The 13607-nt window shown below is 58.2% G+C and overlaps 1 protein-coding gene across 1 annotated transcript in view; it reads left to right on the top strand.

Moving 5' to 3' along the window:
• The window catches only part of LOC121274479 (NF-kappa-B inhibitor epsilon-like), a 38533-nt gene that overhangs the window by 10893 nt on the left and 14033 nt on the right, over nucleotides 1–13607 (top strand). The window contains exon 2 of the mRNA XM_041181813.1: nucleotides 5390–5492. Coding sequence (XP_041037747.1) covers nucleotides 5390–5492 — 103 coding nt within the window. The remainder of the gene's footprint in view (nucleotides 1–5389; nucleotides 5493–13607) is intronic.

Consider the following 13607-nt stretch of genomic DNA (forward strand, 5'->3'; position numbering starts at 1 on the left):
CTCTGTGTCTCCTCAGGAACTCCCTCGCTCTGTGTCTCCTCAGGAACTCCCTCGCTCTGTGTCTCCTCAGGAAACTCCCTCGCTCTGTGTCTCCCTCAGGAACTCCCTCGCTCTGTGTTCTCCCTCAGGAACTCCCTCGCTCTGTGTCTCCCTCATCGCACTCCCTCGCTCTGTGTCTCCCTCAGGAACTCCCTCGCTCTGTGCTCCCTCAGGAACTCCCTCGCTCTGTGTCTCCCTCAGGAACTCCCTCGCTCTGTGTCTCCCTCAGGAACACCCTCGCTCTGTGTCTCCCTCAGGAACTCCCTCGCTCTGTGTCTCCCTCAGGAACTCCCCTCGCTCTGTGTCTCCCTCAGGAACCCCTCGCTCTGTGCTCCCTCAGGAACTCCCTCCTCTGTTCTCCCTCAGGAACTCCCTCGCTCTGTGTCCTCCCTCAGGAACTCTCCCGCATCTTGTGTCTCCCTCAGGAACTCCCCTCGCTCTGTGTCTCCCTCAGGAACTCCCTCGCTCTGTGTCCTCCTCAGAACTCCTCGCTCTGTGTCTCCCTCAGGAACCCCTCGCTCTGTGTCTCCCTCAGAACTCCCTCGCTCTGGTCTCCCTCAGGAACTCCCCTCGCTCTTGTGCCTCCCTCAGAACTCCCTCGCTCTGTGTCTCCTCAGGAACTCCCTCGCTCTGTGTCCTCCTCTCAGAACTCCCTCGCACTGTGTCTCCCTCAGGAACTCCTCGCTCTGTGTCTCCCCTCAGGAACTCCCTCGCTCTGTGTCTCCTCAGGAACTCCCTCGCTCTGTGTCTCCTCAGGGACTCCCTCGCTCTGTGTCTCCCTCAGGAACTCCCTCGCTCTGTGTCTCCCTCAGGAACTCCCTCGCTCTGTGTCTCCCTCAGGAACTCCCTCGCTCTGTGTCTCCCTCAGGAACTCCCTCGCTCTGTGTCTCCCTCAGGAACTCCCTCGCTCTGTGTCTCCTCAGGAACTCCCTCGCTCTGTGTCTCTCCTCAGGAACTCCCTCGCTCTGTGTCTCCCTCAGGAACTCCCTCGCTCTGTGTCTCCCTCAGGAACTCCCTCGCTCTGTGTCTCCCTCAGGAACTCCCTCGCTCTGTGTCTCCCTCAGGAACTCCCTCGCTCTGTGTCTCCCTCAGGAACTCCCTCGCTCTGTGTCTCCCTCAGGAACTCCCTCGCTCTGTGTCTCCCTCAGGAACTCCCTCGCTCTGTGTCTCATCAGGAACTCCCTCGCTCTGTGTCTCCCTCAGGAACTCCCTCGCTCTGTGTCACCCTCAGGAACTCCCTCGCTCTGTGTCTCCCTCAGGAACTCCCTCGCTCTGTGTCTCTCCTCAGGAACTCCCTCGCTCTGTGTCTCCCTCAGGAACTCCCTCGCTCTGTGTCTCCCTCAGGAACTCCCTCGCTCTGTGTCTCCCTCAGGAACTCCCTCGCTCTGTGTCTCCCTCAGGAACTCCCTCGCTCTGTGTCTCCCTCAGGAACTCCCTCGCTCTGTGTCTCCCTCAGGAACTCCCTCGCTCTGTGTCTCCCTCAGGAACTCCCTCGCTCTGTGTCTCCCTCAGGAACTCCTCGCTCTGTGTCTCCCTCAGGAACTCCCTCGCTCTGTGTCTCCCTCAGGAACTCCCTCGCTCTGTGTCTCCCTCAGGAACTCCCTCGCTCTGTGTCTCCCTCAGGAACTCCCTCGCTCTGTGTCTCCCTCAGGAACTCCCTCGCTCTGTGTCTCCCTCAGGAACTCCCTCGCTCTGTGTCTCCCTCAGGAACTCCCTCGCTCTGTGTCTCCCTCAGGAACTCCCTCGCTCTGTGTCTCTCTCAGGAACTCCCTCGCTCTGTGTCTCTCTCAGGAACTCCCTCGCTCTGTGTCTCCCTCAGGAACTCCCTCGCTCTGTGTCTCCTCTCAGGAACTCCCTCGCTCTGTGTCTCTCCTCAGGAACTCCCTCGCTCTGTGTCTCTCTCAGGAACTCCCTCGCTCTGTGTCTCTCTCAGGAACTCCCTCGCTCTGTGTCTCTCTCAGGAACTCCCTCGCTCTGTGTCTCTCTCAGGAACTCCCTCGCTCTGTGTCTCTCTCAGGAACTCCCTCGCTCTGTGTCTCTCTCAGGAACTCCCTCGCTCTGTGTCTCTCTCAGGAACTCCCTCGCTCTGTGTCTCTCTCAGGAACTCCCTCGCTCTGTGTCTCTCTCAGGAACTCCCTCGCTCTGTGTCTCCTCTCAGGAACTCCCTCGCTCTGTGTCTCTCTCAGGAACTCCCTCGCTCTGTGTCTCTCTCAGGAACTCCCTCGCTCTGTGTCTCCCTCAGGAACTCCCTCGCTCTGTGTCTCCCTCAGGAACTCCCTCGCTCTGTGTCTCCCTCAGGAACTCCCTCGCTCTGTGTCTCCCTCAGGAACTCCCTCGCTCTGTGTCTCCCTCAGGAACTCCCTCGCTCTGTGTCTCCCTCAGGAACTCCCTCGCTCTGTGTCTCCCTCAGGAACTCCCTCGCTCTGTGTCTCCCTCAGGAACTCCCTCGCTCTGTGTCTCCCTCAGGAACTCCCTCGCTCTGTGTCTCCCTCAGGAACTCCCTCGCTCTGTGTCTCCCTCAGGAACTCCCTCGCTCTGTGTCTCCCTCAGGAACTCCCTCGCTCTGTGTCTCCCTCAGGAACTCCCTCGCTCTGTGTCTCCCTCAGGAACTCCCTCGCTCTGTGTCTCCCTCAGGAACTCCCTCGCTCTGTGTCTCCCTCAGGAACTCCCTCGCTCTGTGTCTCCCTCAGGAACTCCCTCGCTCTGTGTCTCCCTCAGGAACTCCCTCGCTCTGTGTCTCCCTCAGGAACTCCCTCGCTCTGTGTCTCTCAGGACTCCTCGCTCTGTGCTCTCTCAGGAACTCCCTCGCTCTGTGTCTCCCTCAGGAACTCCCTCGCTCTGTGTCTCCCTCAGGAACTCCCTCGCTCTGTGTCTCCCTCAGGAACTCCCTCGCTCTGTGTCTCCCTCAGGAACTCCCTCGCTCTGTGTCTCCTCAGGAACTCCCTCGCTCTGTGTCTCCTCAGGAACTCCCTCGCTCTGTGTCTCCCTCAGGAACTCCCTCGCTCTGTGTCTCTCTCAGGAACTCCCTCGCTCTGTGTCTCCCTCAGGAACTCCCTCGCTCTGTGTCTCTCTCAGGAACTCCCTCGCTCTGTGTCTCTCTCTCTCTCTCTCTCTTCTCCTTTGAGATGTTTCTTAAAACCGACCTCCTTGACCAAGCTTTTGGTCGCTTGTCTCTGTTACCTCTTTACATGGCTCAGAGTCAAACTTTGTTGGTAATCGCACCTGTGAAGCCCTTGGGAAGTTTTACTATGTTAAAGACGCTATATAAATGCAGATTGTTGTTGGAAATCCTGTGGTCTTCCCACATCGCTCCCCCTCCTTCAACACATGGAGGGGAATTTTAACTATTTGAACTGCTGGGAGAATGGGGGTGTGTGGGGGTGTGTGTCAGGGTGGGGATGTTCCAATTCCGAGTCCTTGTGGGGTGGGGATGTTCCAATTCCTAGTCCTTGTGGGGTGGGGATGTTCCAATTCCTAGTCCTTGTGGAGGGTGGGCGGATGCGGGGATGTTCCAATTCCTAGTCCTTGTGAGGGGTGGGGGGGGTGGGTGGTGCGCAGGGATGTTTCAATTCCTAGTCCTTGTTGGGGGGGGTGGGGGGAGGCTGTTCCAATTCCTGACCCCGGGGTGGGGGAGGCTGTTCCAATTCCTGACAGCCCTATTCCTCTGAACTTAGAAGACTAACCATCAACGAATCGAGGTGTTTAAGATGATTAAAGAAGCTGACCAGCTCGATGGGAGGAAACTGGTTTCTCTGGCGGGCTGGAGCGCAGAACGCGGGTGGGGGGGGTGGAAAACCTTGAAAGGAGAGCCAGGCCGTTGAGGGGGGGATGTGAGGAAACACTTCTCTACACGCAGAAGGGGAGTGGGGAATTTGGAAACTCCTTCCCCTCCAAAAAGAGCTGCAGGTCCTGAGGCGGGTGGGGGGGGGGGTGGGGGGCGCTCCACTGAAAAATTTTGAAGACTGAGGGATGGGTAGATGTTTTTCAGTAATCAATGCGGAGCCAGGGCCAGTAAATGGGGCAAAGGGTGCGGACCAGCCGTGACCTGACTGTACGGAGGTGGTGTTACAGGAACAAGGTGTGGTTATGGATTCCCGGTGCTCCATGAAGCGATTAAACTGACAGACCCGCAGCTGTACGGTTTTACCCGCCCTCTCTTAAAAATTCACGTCACAATTTGCCATTTTCCAACCCGAAGGCACAATTCCCGAACCTAGAGAGCTTCTGGGAACTGTGAACGATGCACTTGGCAAATCCCTTCCCTGTTTTGTTTACAGCCAGAGGGTTGTTGCACTCTTAAGTCCCGTTGCTTCCCAGATTCACGTTGCCTCACTGAAATTGACTTCTTCCCCTGGTTTATTTTTAGGTTCCCCTTGTACCAGCGGTAAATCTGTCTCCCCTTCTACGGTGAAAACGGTGGCAAAGTTCTCTGTTAGTGAGTCTGCCAGTGCCTTGTAGCCCACTGTTTGACAGGGGTGTACAGAATCACCAGGGTCTAAAACAGGAGACACTGTTTCCCAGTGGCAAGAGAGGGTCGGTAACCAGAGGGGGACACAGATTGAAGAGAATCGGCAGAAGAGCCAGAGAGGGACGGTGGTGGGGGGGAGATGAGGAGAATTTTTTTTTTACACAGCGAGTTATTGTGATCTGGAAGGCGCTGCCTGAAAGGGCGGCGGAAGCAGATTCAACAGGAACTTTTGAAAGAGGGATTAGATAAATACTTGTAGGGGAAACATTTGCAGGGATTGGGGGGAGGTGGAAGGGGTGGAAGAGCAGGGTGGGGGGGTTAGTGGGACTAATTGGATAGCTCTTTCAAAGGGCCAGCAGAGGCATGATGGGCTGAATGCCGCCTTCTGTGCTGAATGATTCCAGCTGCTCAAGTCCAACTAGTGGTAGATTCACTCCTAAGGCAAACTGTTGCCAGACAAATTGGGCCATAACCTAAAGATCAGATCAGTTATAGAGGTCCCTCTTTACAAAATGCACGGAAATGTAGTGGTTATGTTACTAATAATGGAGCCCTGGATTAATAATTCACAGAGCTCAGGCTCAAATCCCACCATGACTGTCATTTTAGGAAAGGAAACTTGGTCCCGAAACCTACACGAACGTGGTTAACTCTTAACTGCCTGATGCAATGGCCCGGAACAACTGTATCAAACCATTAACGGTTAAAGGTGGCTCACCAGCACTTACTCAGGACTATCAGGGAGATGGGCAGCCAACACTGGCCTTGCCAGTCACACTCGCCTTCTGGGAGTGGGTTTTGCTGGGCTGGTAGAACGCCCCCACGTTTTGGGAAATCTGATAGTCCTGCCTTCTCCTGATCCCAAATCCCTTCCTTTTTCAGATTCCTCCATCTCTGCATCATTCACGAGGTTGAGGCCTTGGCCCTGGCTTTCATCGGCCACTGTACCCTGGAGTATCTGAACTGGCAGAATGACCTCCTTCAGGTAAACTACAAGCCCCTTGAACGGGATGGTGCAGGGCTCAAATGCTCACCGGGTATGTCTCTCTCGCCTCTGAGTAATGTTGCGGGGGGGGGGGCGGTGGCGGACGACTCTCTCCAAAGACTCCAGTGATGCACTGAGGGAGTGCTGCAGCGTCAGAGGTGCCGCCTTTCCAATGAGACATTAGCACTTAGCTCCACGGCCTATATTCAAAGGAGAACAGGCAGGTGGGGGCTGGGGGGTGGAGTCCTTTCCGATGTCCTGAGGCCAATATTGATCCATCGACCAGCGTCACTACAAAGGAAAAAAAAACAGATTGTCTGGTCATCATCACACTGTCATTTGTGGGAGCTTCCTGTGCACAAACTGGCTGCCGTGTTTCCTACATTGCAACAGATGACGACACTTCAAGTGTGCCTCACTGACTGTAAAGTGCTCTGGGGCATCAAGACGTCAGGAGAGGCGCTACAAAAATGGAAAAGCAAGTTTTACTTTTCCGTTGGGGCTGAGGAACCTGGGGGCTACGGGAGTCAAACTGAAACTCAGTTCCAGTGGGGTTTCTGCCCAGTTTGCTCTGATCAGGGGATTCCCTGTAGTAAAGTCCCTTCACTCATAGTCAAACCGTGTCTGAACGGGCAAGTTACGTTCTGATGGAAGGTGGGGAGGGGAAGGCTTTGCAAATGGCTGGGGCAGATTGTCGTGACAACCTGGCCCTTCGGATGGCACCTTATTAGGTCAAAATGTTCCAAAGAGCTCGGCGGACTGGTTCCCTTTGAGTCGAAGGGGTGGGAAGTGGAAAAACGGGGCAGCCATTTTGTGCACAGCATGATGCCAAAAGCAGCAATGAAATAAAGCACGAGTTAGTTAAACTGCTGGTGGGTGACGGACAAGTGCGGCCGCAGCACCAAGAGGGCTGCTCTGCTCACTTCCTAACCATCCCGTGGGAATTTATATCTCGACTGGAACCAGCTTCCAGTGTCATTAAAATACGCTTTGCTCGTGAAACCCTCAAAACACAATTTTCCCACGCGTGAAACAGCTTCGTGTTGTTTTAAACAGAATCTCTTGCCCCTGTTCCCCGACAGATCAAAGTTTTCAGCGCAGAAAGTGACCATTCAGCCCATCACGTCAGTGCTGGTTCTTCAGTGTATCAATCCCAAACTAATCCCACTGCCCCTCTTTCTCCCCATAGCCCTGTATCAATCCCAAACTAATCTCTCTGCCCTGCTTTCTCCCTATGACCCCGTGTCCGACTCTGTTTATCTGTCAGCTGTGGTTCAGCTGGTAACGCTCTCGCCTCTCAGTCAGATGGTTATGGGTTAAACTTTGACTCCAGGACTTGAGCACAAAAATTCTGGCCAACATTCATATGTAGTACTGAGGCAGTGCTGCACTGTCGGAGGGTCAGTACTGAGGGAGTGCTGCACTGTGGAGGGTCAGTACTGAGGCAGTGCTGCACTGTGGGAGGGTCAGTACTGAGGCAGTGCTGCACTGTCGGAGGGTCAGTACTGAGGCAGTGCTGCACTGTCGGAGGGTCAGTACTGAGGGAGTGCTGCACTGTCGGAGGGTCAGTACTGAGGGAGTGCTGCACTGTCGGAGGGTCAGTGCTGAGGGAGTGCTGCACTGTCGGAGGGTCAGTGCTGAGGGAGTGCTGCACTGTCGGAGGGTCAGTGCTGAGGGAGTGCTGCACTGTCGGAGGGTCAGTGCTGAGGGAGTGCTGCACTGTCGGAGGGTCAGTGCTGAGGGAGTGCTGCACTGTCGGAGGGTCAGTGCTGAGGGAGTGCTGCACTGTCGGAGGGTCAGTGCTGAGGGAGTGCTGCACTGTCGGAGGGTCAGTGCTGAGGGAGTGCTGCACTGTCGGAGGGTCAGTGCTGAGGGAGTGCTGCACTGTCGGAGGGTCAGTGCTGAGGGAGTGCTGCACTGTCGGAGGGTCAGTGCTGAGGGAGTGCTGCACTGTCGGAGGGTCAGTGCTGAGGGAGTGCTGCACTGTCGGAGGGTCAGTGCTGAGGGAGTGCTGCACTGTCGGAGGGTCAGTGCTGAGGGAGTGCTGCACTGTCGGAGGGTCAGTGCTGAGGGAGTGCTGCACTGTCGGAGGGTCAGTGCTGAGGGAGTGCTGCACTGTCGGAGGGTCAGTGCTGAGGGAGTGCTGCACTGTCGGAGGGTCAGTGCTGAGGGAGTGCTGCACTGTCGGAGGGTCAGTGCTGAGGGAGTGCTGCACTGTCGGAGGGTCAGTGCTGAGGGAGTGCTGCACTGTCGGAGGGTCAGTGCTGAGGGAGTGCTGCACTGTCGGAGGGTCAGTGCTGAGGGAGTGCTGCACTGTCGGAGGGTCAGTGCTGAGGGAGTGCTGCACTGTCGGAGGGTCAGTGCTGAGGGAGTGCTGCACTGTCGGAGGGTCAGTGCTGAGGGAGTGCTGCACTGTCGGAGGGTCAGTGCTGAGGGAGTGCTGCACTGTCGGAGGGTCAGTGCTGAGGGAGTGCTGCACTGTCGGAGGGTCAGTGCTGAGGGAGTGCTGCACTGTCGGAGGGTCAGTGCTGAGGGAGTGCTGCACTGTCGGAGGGTCAGTGCTGAGGGAGTGCTGCACTGTCGGAGGGTCAGTGCTGAGGGAGTGCTGCACTGTCGGAGGGTCAGTGCTGAGGGAGTGCTGCACTGTCGGAGGGTCAGTGCTGAGGGAGTGCTGCACTGTCGGAGGGTCAGTGCTGAGGGAGTGCTGCACTGTCGGAGGGTCAGTGCTGAGGGAGTGCTGCACTGTCGGAGGGTCAGTGCTGAGGGAGTGCTGCACTGTCGGAGGGTCAGTGCTGAGGGAGTGCTGCACTGTCGGAGGGTCAGTGCTGAGGGAGTGCTGCACTGTCGGAGGGTCAGTGCTGAGGGAGTGCTGCACTGTCGGAGGGTCAGTGCTGAGGGAGTGCTGCACTGTCGGAGGGTCAGTGCTGAGGGAGTGCTGCACTGTCGGAGGGTCAGTGCTGAGGGAGTGCTGCACTGTCGGAGGGTCAGTGCTGAGGGAGTGCTGCACTGTCGGAGGGTCAGTGCTGAGGGAGTGCTGCACTGTCGGAGGGTCAGTGCTGAGGGAGTGCTGCACTGTCGGAGGGTCAGTGCTGAGGGAGTGCTGCACTGTCGGAGGGTCAGTGCTGAGGGAGTGCTGCACTGTCGGAGGGTCAGTGCTGAGGGAGTGCTGCACTGTCGGAGGGTCAGTGCTGAGGGAGTGCTGCACTGTCGGAGGGTCAGTGCTGAGGGAGTGCTGCACTGTCGGAGGGTCAGTGCTGAGGGAGTGCTGCACTGTCGGAGGGTCAGTGCTGAGGGAGTGCTGCACTGTCGGAGGGTCAGTGCTGAGGGAGTGCTGCACTGTCGGAGGGTCAGTGCTGAGGGAGTGCTGCACTGTCGGAGGGTCAGTGCTGAGGGAGTGCTGCACTGTCGGAGGGTCAGTGCTGAGGGAGTGCTGCACTGTCGGAGGGTCAGTGCTGAGGGAGTGCTGCACTGTCGGAGGGTCAGTGCTGAGGGAGTGCTGCACTGTCGGAGGGTCAGTGCTGAGGGAGTGCTGCACTGTCGGAGGGTCAGTGCTGAGGGAGTGCTGCACTGTCGGAGGGTCAGTGCTGAGGGAGTGCTGCACTGTCGGAGGGTCAGTGCTGAGGGAGTGCTGCACTGTCGGAGGGTCAGTGCTGAGGGAGTGCTGCACTGTCGGAGGGTCAGTGCTGAGGGAGTGCTGCACTGTCGGAGGGTCAGTGCTGAGGGAGTGCTGCACTGTCGGAGGGTCAGTGCTGAGGGAGTGCTGCACTGTCGGAGGGTCAGTGCTGAGGGAGTGCTGCACTGTCGGAGGGTCAGTGCTGAGGGAGTGCTGCACTGTCGGAGGGTCAGTGCTGAGGGAGTGCTGCACTGTCGGAGGGTCAGTGCTGAGGGAGTGCTGCACTGTCGGAGGGTCAGTGCTGAGGGAGTGCTGCACTGTCGGAGGGTCAGTGCTGAGGGAGTGCTGCACTGTCGGAGGGTCAGTGCTGAGGGAGTGCTGCACTGTCGGAGGGTCAGTGCTGAGGGAGTGCTGCACTGTCGGAGGGTCAGTGCTGAGGGAGTGCTGCACTGTCGGAGGGTCAGTGCTGAGGGAGTGCTGCACTGTCGGAGGGTCAGTGCTGAGGGAGTGCTGCACTGTCGGAGGGTCAGTGCTGAGGGAGTGCTGCACTGTCGGAGGGTCAGTGCTGAGGGAGTGCTGCACTGTCGGAGGGTCAGTGCTGAGGGAGTGCTGCACTGTCGGAGGGTCAGTGCTGAGGGAGTGCTGCACTGTCGGAGGGTCAGTGCTGAGGGAGTGCTGCACTGTCGGAGGGTCAGTGCTGAGGGAGTGCTGCACTGTCGGAGGGTCAGTGCTGAGGGAGTGCTGCACTGTCGGAGGGTCAGTGCTGAGGGAGTGCTGCACTGTCGGAGGGTCAGTGCTGAGGGAGTGCTGCACTGTCGGAGGGTCAGTGCTGAGGGAGTGCTGCACTGTCGGAGGGTCAGTGCTGAGGGAGTGCTGCACTGTCGGAGGGTCAGTGCTGAGGGAGTGCTGCACTGTCGGAGGGTCAGTGCTGAGGGAGTGCTGCACTGTCGGAGGGTCAGTGCTGAGGGAGTGCTGCACTGTCGGAGGGTCAGTGCTGAGGGAGTGCTGCACTGTCGGAGGGTCAGTGCTGAGGGAGTGCTGCACTGTCGGAGGGTCAGTGCTGAGGGAGTGCTGCACTGTCGGAGGGTCAGTGCTGAGGGAGTGCTGCACTGTCGGAGGGTCAGTGCTGAGGGAGTGCTGCCCTGTCGGAGGGTCAGTGCTGAGGGAGCGCTGCCCTGTCGGAGGGTCAGTCCCGGGGGAGCGCTGCCCTGTCGGAGGGTCAGTCCCGGGGGAGCGCTGCCCTGTCGGAGGGTCAGTCCCGGGGGAGCGCTGCCCTGTCGGAGGGTCAGTCCCGGGGAGCGCTGCCCTGTCGGAGGGTCAGTCCCGGGGGAGCGCTGCCCTGTCGGAGGGTCAGTCCCGGGGGAGCGCTGCCCTGTCGGAGGGTCAGTCCCGGGGGAGCGCTGCCCTGTCGGAGGGTCAGTCCCGGGGGAGCGCTGCCCTGTCGGAGGGTCAGTCCCGGGGGAGCGCTGCCCTGTCGGAGGGTCAGTCCCGGGGGAGCGCTGCCCTGTCGGAGGGTCAGTCCCGGGGGAGCGCTGCCCTGTCGGAGGGTCAGTCCCGGGGGAGCGCTGCCCTGTCGGAGGGTCAGTCCCGGGGGAGCGCTGCCCCTGTCGGAGGGTCAGTCCCGGGGGAGCGCTGCCCTGTCGGAGGGTCAGTCCCGGGGGAGCGCTGCCCTGTCGGAGGGTCAGTCCCGGGGGAGCGCTGCCCTGTCGGAGGGTCAGTCCCGGGGGAGCGCTGCCCTGTCGGAGGGTCAGTCCCGGGGGAGCGCTGCCCTGTCGGAGGGTCAGTCCCGGGGGAGCGCTGCCCTGTCGGAGGGTCAGTCCCGGGGGAGCGCTGCCCTGTCGGAGGGTCAGTCCCGGGGGAGCGCTGCCCTGTCGGAGGGTCAGTCCCGGGGGAGCGCTGCCCTGTCGGAGGGTCAGTCCCGGGGGAGCGCTGCCCTGTCGGAGGGTCAGTCCCGGGGGAGCGCTGCCCTGTCGGAGGGTCAGTCGATCCGTACTGAGGGCGCGCTTCAGTATTGAGGGAGTGATGCACTGTTGGAGGCTTAGTAGTGCTGGGGTTCCGCACTATCGGAGGTTCGGTCTTTCAGGTGAGCCGTTCAACCAAAGCCCTGTCTGCCCTCTTCGGTGGATGTAAAACATTCCATAGCCTCTGTTGGGAGAAGAGCGGCAGGTGGGTGAGGGTGGGGGTGGGTGGGTGTGGGGGTGTTCTCCCTGGCGTCCTGGGGCCAATATTTATCCCTCAACCTACATCACTAAAGACTAATGATCTGGCCATTATCTCGTTGCTGTTTGTGGGAGCTTGCTGTGCGCAAATTGGCTGATGCGTTTCCTCCACTTCAACAGTGACCACATCTCAAAAGTATTTCCTTGGCTGTAAGAGGTTTTGGGGCATCCTGAGGCGGTGAAGGCGCTATAGAAATGAAAATCTTTATTTCTTTAATGGCTGCAGTTCAATCACTCCATGTCTCAAACCATTCCATGTTCCAAAAACCCTCAGCGTCGGGAAAGTTCCTCCAACATCTTTCCTCAGCGACAGTGGTACCTTTAAACGGGTTTTAATATTAGAAGCTGTCACTGATTCCCCAACCCGAGGAAATAATCTTTCCCGCTTCATCCAATCAAAATTATTCAACATTTTAAATCTCCTTTGGACTTTCACTACTCTGGTGAAAGCAGACCTAATATCTCAATCCTCATAACTGCAGACTGCCATACCTGGTATCATTCTGCTGAAGCTATGCCATTCCCCATCATAAACATCTACTCCCTCCACCACCAACACACAGTGTGTACCGTCTACAAGATGCACTGCAGCAACTCACCAAGGCTCCTTCAACAGCACCTCCCACCTCTTAGAAGGACAAGGGCAGCACGTGCATGGGAACACCACCACCTGAAAGTTCTCTTCCAAGCCACATAGCATCCTGACTTGGGAGTTATAGTGCCTGTTCCTTCATTGTTACTAGGTCAAAATCCTGGATCTCCCTCCCGCAAAAGTACAGAGGGATTTAACCTCACAGACTCTGCTGTAGTTCAGGAGGAAAGCCCACCACCACCTTCTTAAGGGCAACGGGAAATTGGCAATAAATGCCAGCATTGCCAACAATACCAACATTCTGAGAAATATTTTGTAAAAAAGCGGTCTTTCCTTTCTACAATAGAGCTCCCCAAACTGTCTGTAATACTGTAACTGTGAAATAACTGTGTTTTAACTGTGCACTGTGCTCTAATGGTGTGCTAACAGTGCACAGCGAGCTGTGTTCCGTCTGTGCGCTGTGTTCCGTCTGTGCGCTGTGTTCCGTCTGTGCGCTGTGTTCCGTCTGTGCGCTGTGTTCCGTCTGTGCGCTGTGTTCCGTCTGTGCGCTGTGTTCCGTCTGTGCGCTGTGTTCCGTCTGTGCGCTGTGTTCCGTCTGTGCGCTGTGTTCCGTCTGTGCGCTGTGTTCCGTCTGTGCGCTGTGTTCCGTCTGTGCGCTGTGTTCCGTCTGTGCGCTGTGTTCCGTCTGTGCGCTGTGTTCCGTCTGTGCGCTGTGTTCCGTCTGTGCGCTGTGTTCCGTCTGTGCGCTGTGTTCCGTCTGTGCGCTGTGTTCCGTCTGTGCGCTGTGTTCCGTCTGTGCGCTGTGTTCCGTCTGTGCGCTGTGTTCCGTCTGTGCGCTGTGTTCCGTCTGTGCGCTGTGTTCCGTCTGTGCGCTGTGTTCCGTCTGTGCGCTGTGTTCCGTCTGTGCGCTGTGTTCCGTCTGTGCGCTGTGTTCCGTCTGTGCGCTGTGTTCCGTCTGTGCGCTGTGTTCCGTCTGTGCGCTGTGTTCCGTCTGTGCGCTGTGTTCCGTCTGTGCGCTGTGTTCCGTCTGTGCGCTGTGTTCCGTCTGTGCGCTGTGTTCCGTCTGTGCGCTGTGTTCCGTCTGTGCGCTGTGTTCCGTCTGTGCGCTGTGTTCCGCTGTGCGCTGTGTTCCGTCTGTGCGCTGTGTTCCGTCTGTGCGCTGTGTTCCGTCTGTGCGCTGTGTTCCGTCTGTGCGCTGTGTTCCGTCTGTGCGCTGTGTTCCGTCTGTGCGCTGTGTTCCGTCTGTGCGCTGTGTTCGTCTGTGCGCTGTGTTCCGTCTGTGCGCTGTGTTCCGTCTGTGCGCTGTGTTCCGTCTGTGCGCTGTGTTCCGTCTGTGCGCTGTGTTCCGTCTGTGCGCTGTGTTCCGTCTGTGCGCTGTGTTCCGTCTGTGCGCTGTGTTCCGTCTGTGCGCTGTGTTCCGTCTGTGCGCTGTGTTCCGTCTGTGCGCTGTGTTCCGTCTGTGCGCTGTGTTCCGTCTGTGCGCTGTGTTCCGTCTGTGCGCTGTGTTCCGTCTGTGCGCTGTGTTCCGTCTGTGCGCTGTGTTCCGTCTGTGCGCTGTGTTCCGTCTGTGCGCTGTGTTCCGTCTGTGCGCTGTGTTCCGTCTGTGCGCTGTGTTCCGTCTGTGCGCTGTGTTCCGTCTGTGCGCTGTGTTCCGTCTGTGCGCTGTGTTCCGTCTGTGCGCTGTGTTCCGT

Source organism: Carcharodon carcharias (assembly GCF_017639515.1).
Source record: "Carcharodon carcharias isolate sCarCar2 chromosome 37 unlocalized genomic scaffold, sCarCar2.pri SUPER_37_unloc_1, whole genome shotgun sequence".
Lineage (NCBI taxonomy): Eukaryota > Metazoa > Chordata > Chondrichthyes > Lamniformes > Lamnidae > Carcharodon > Carcharodon carcharias.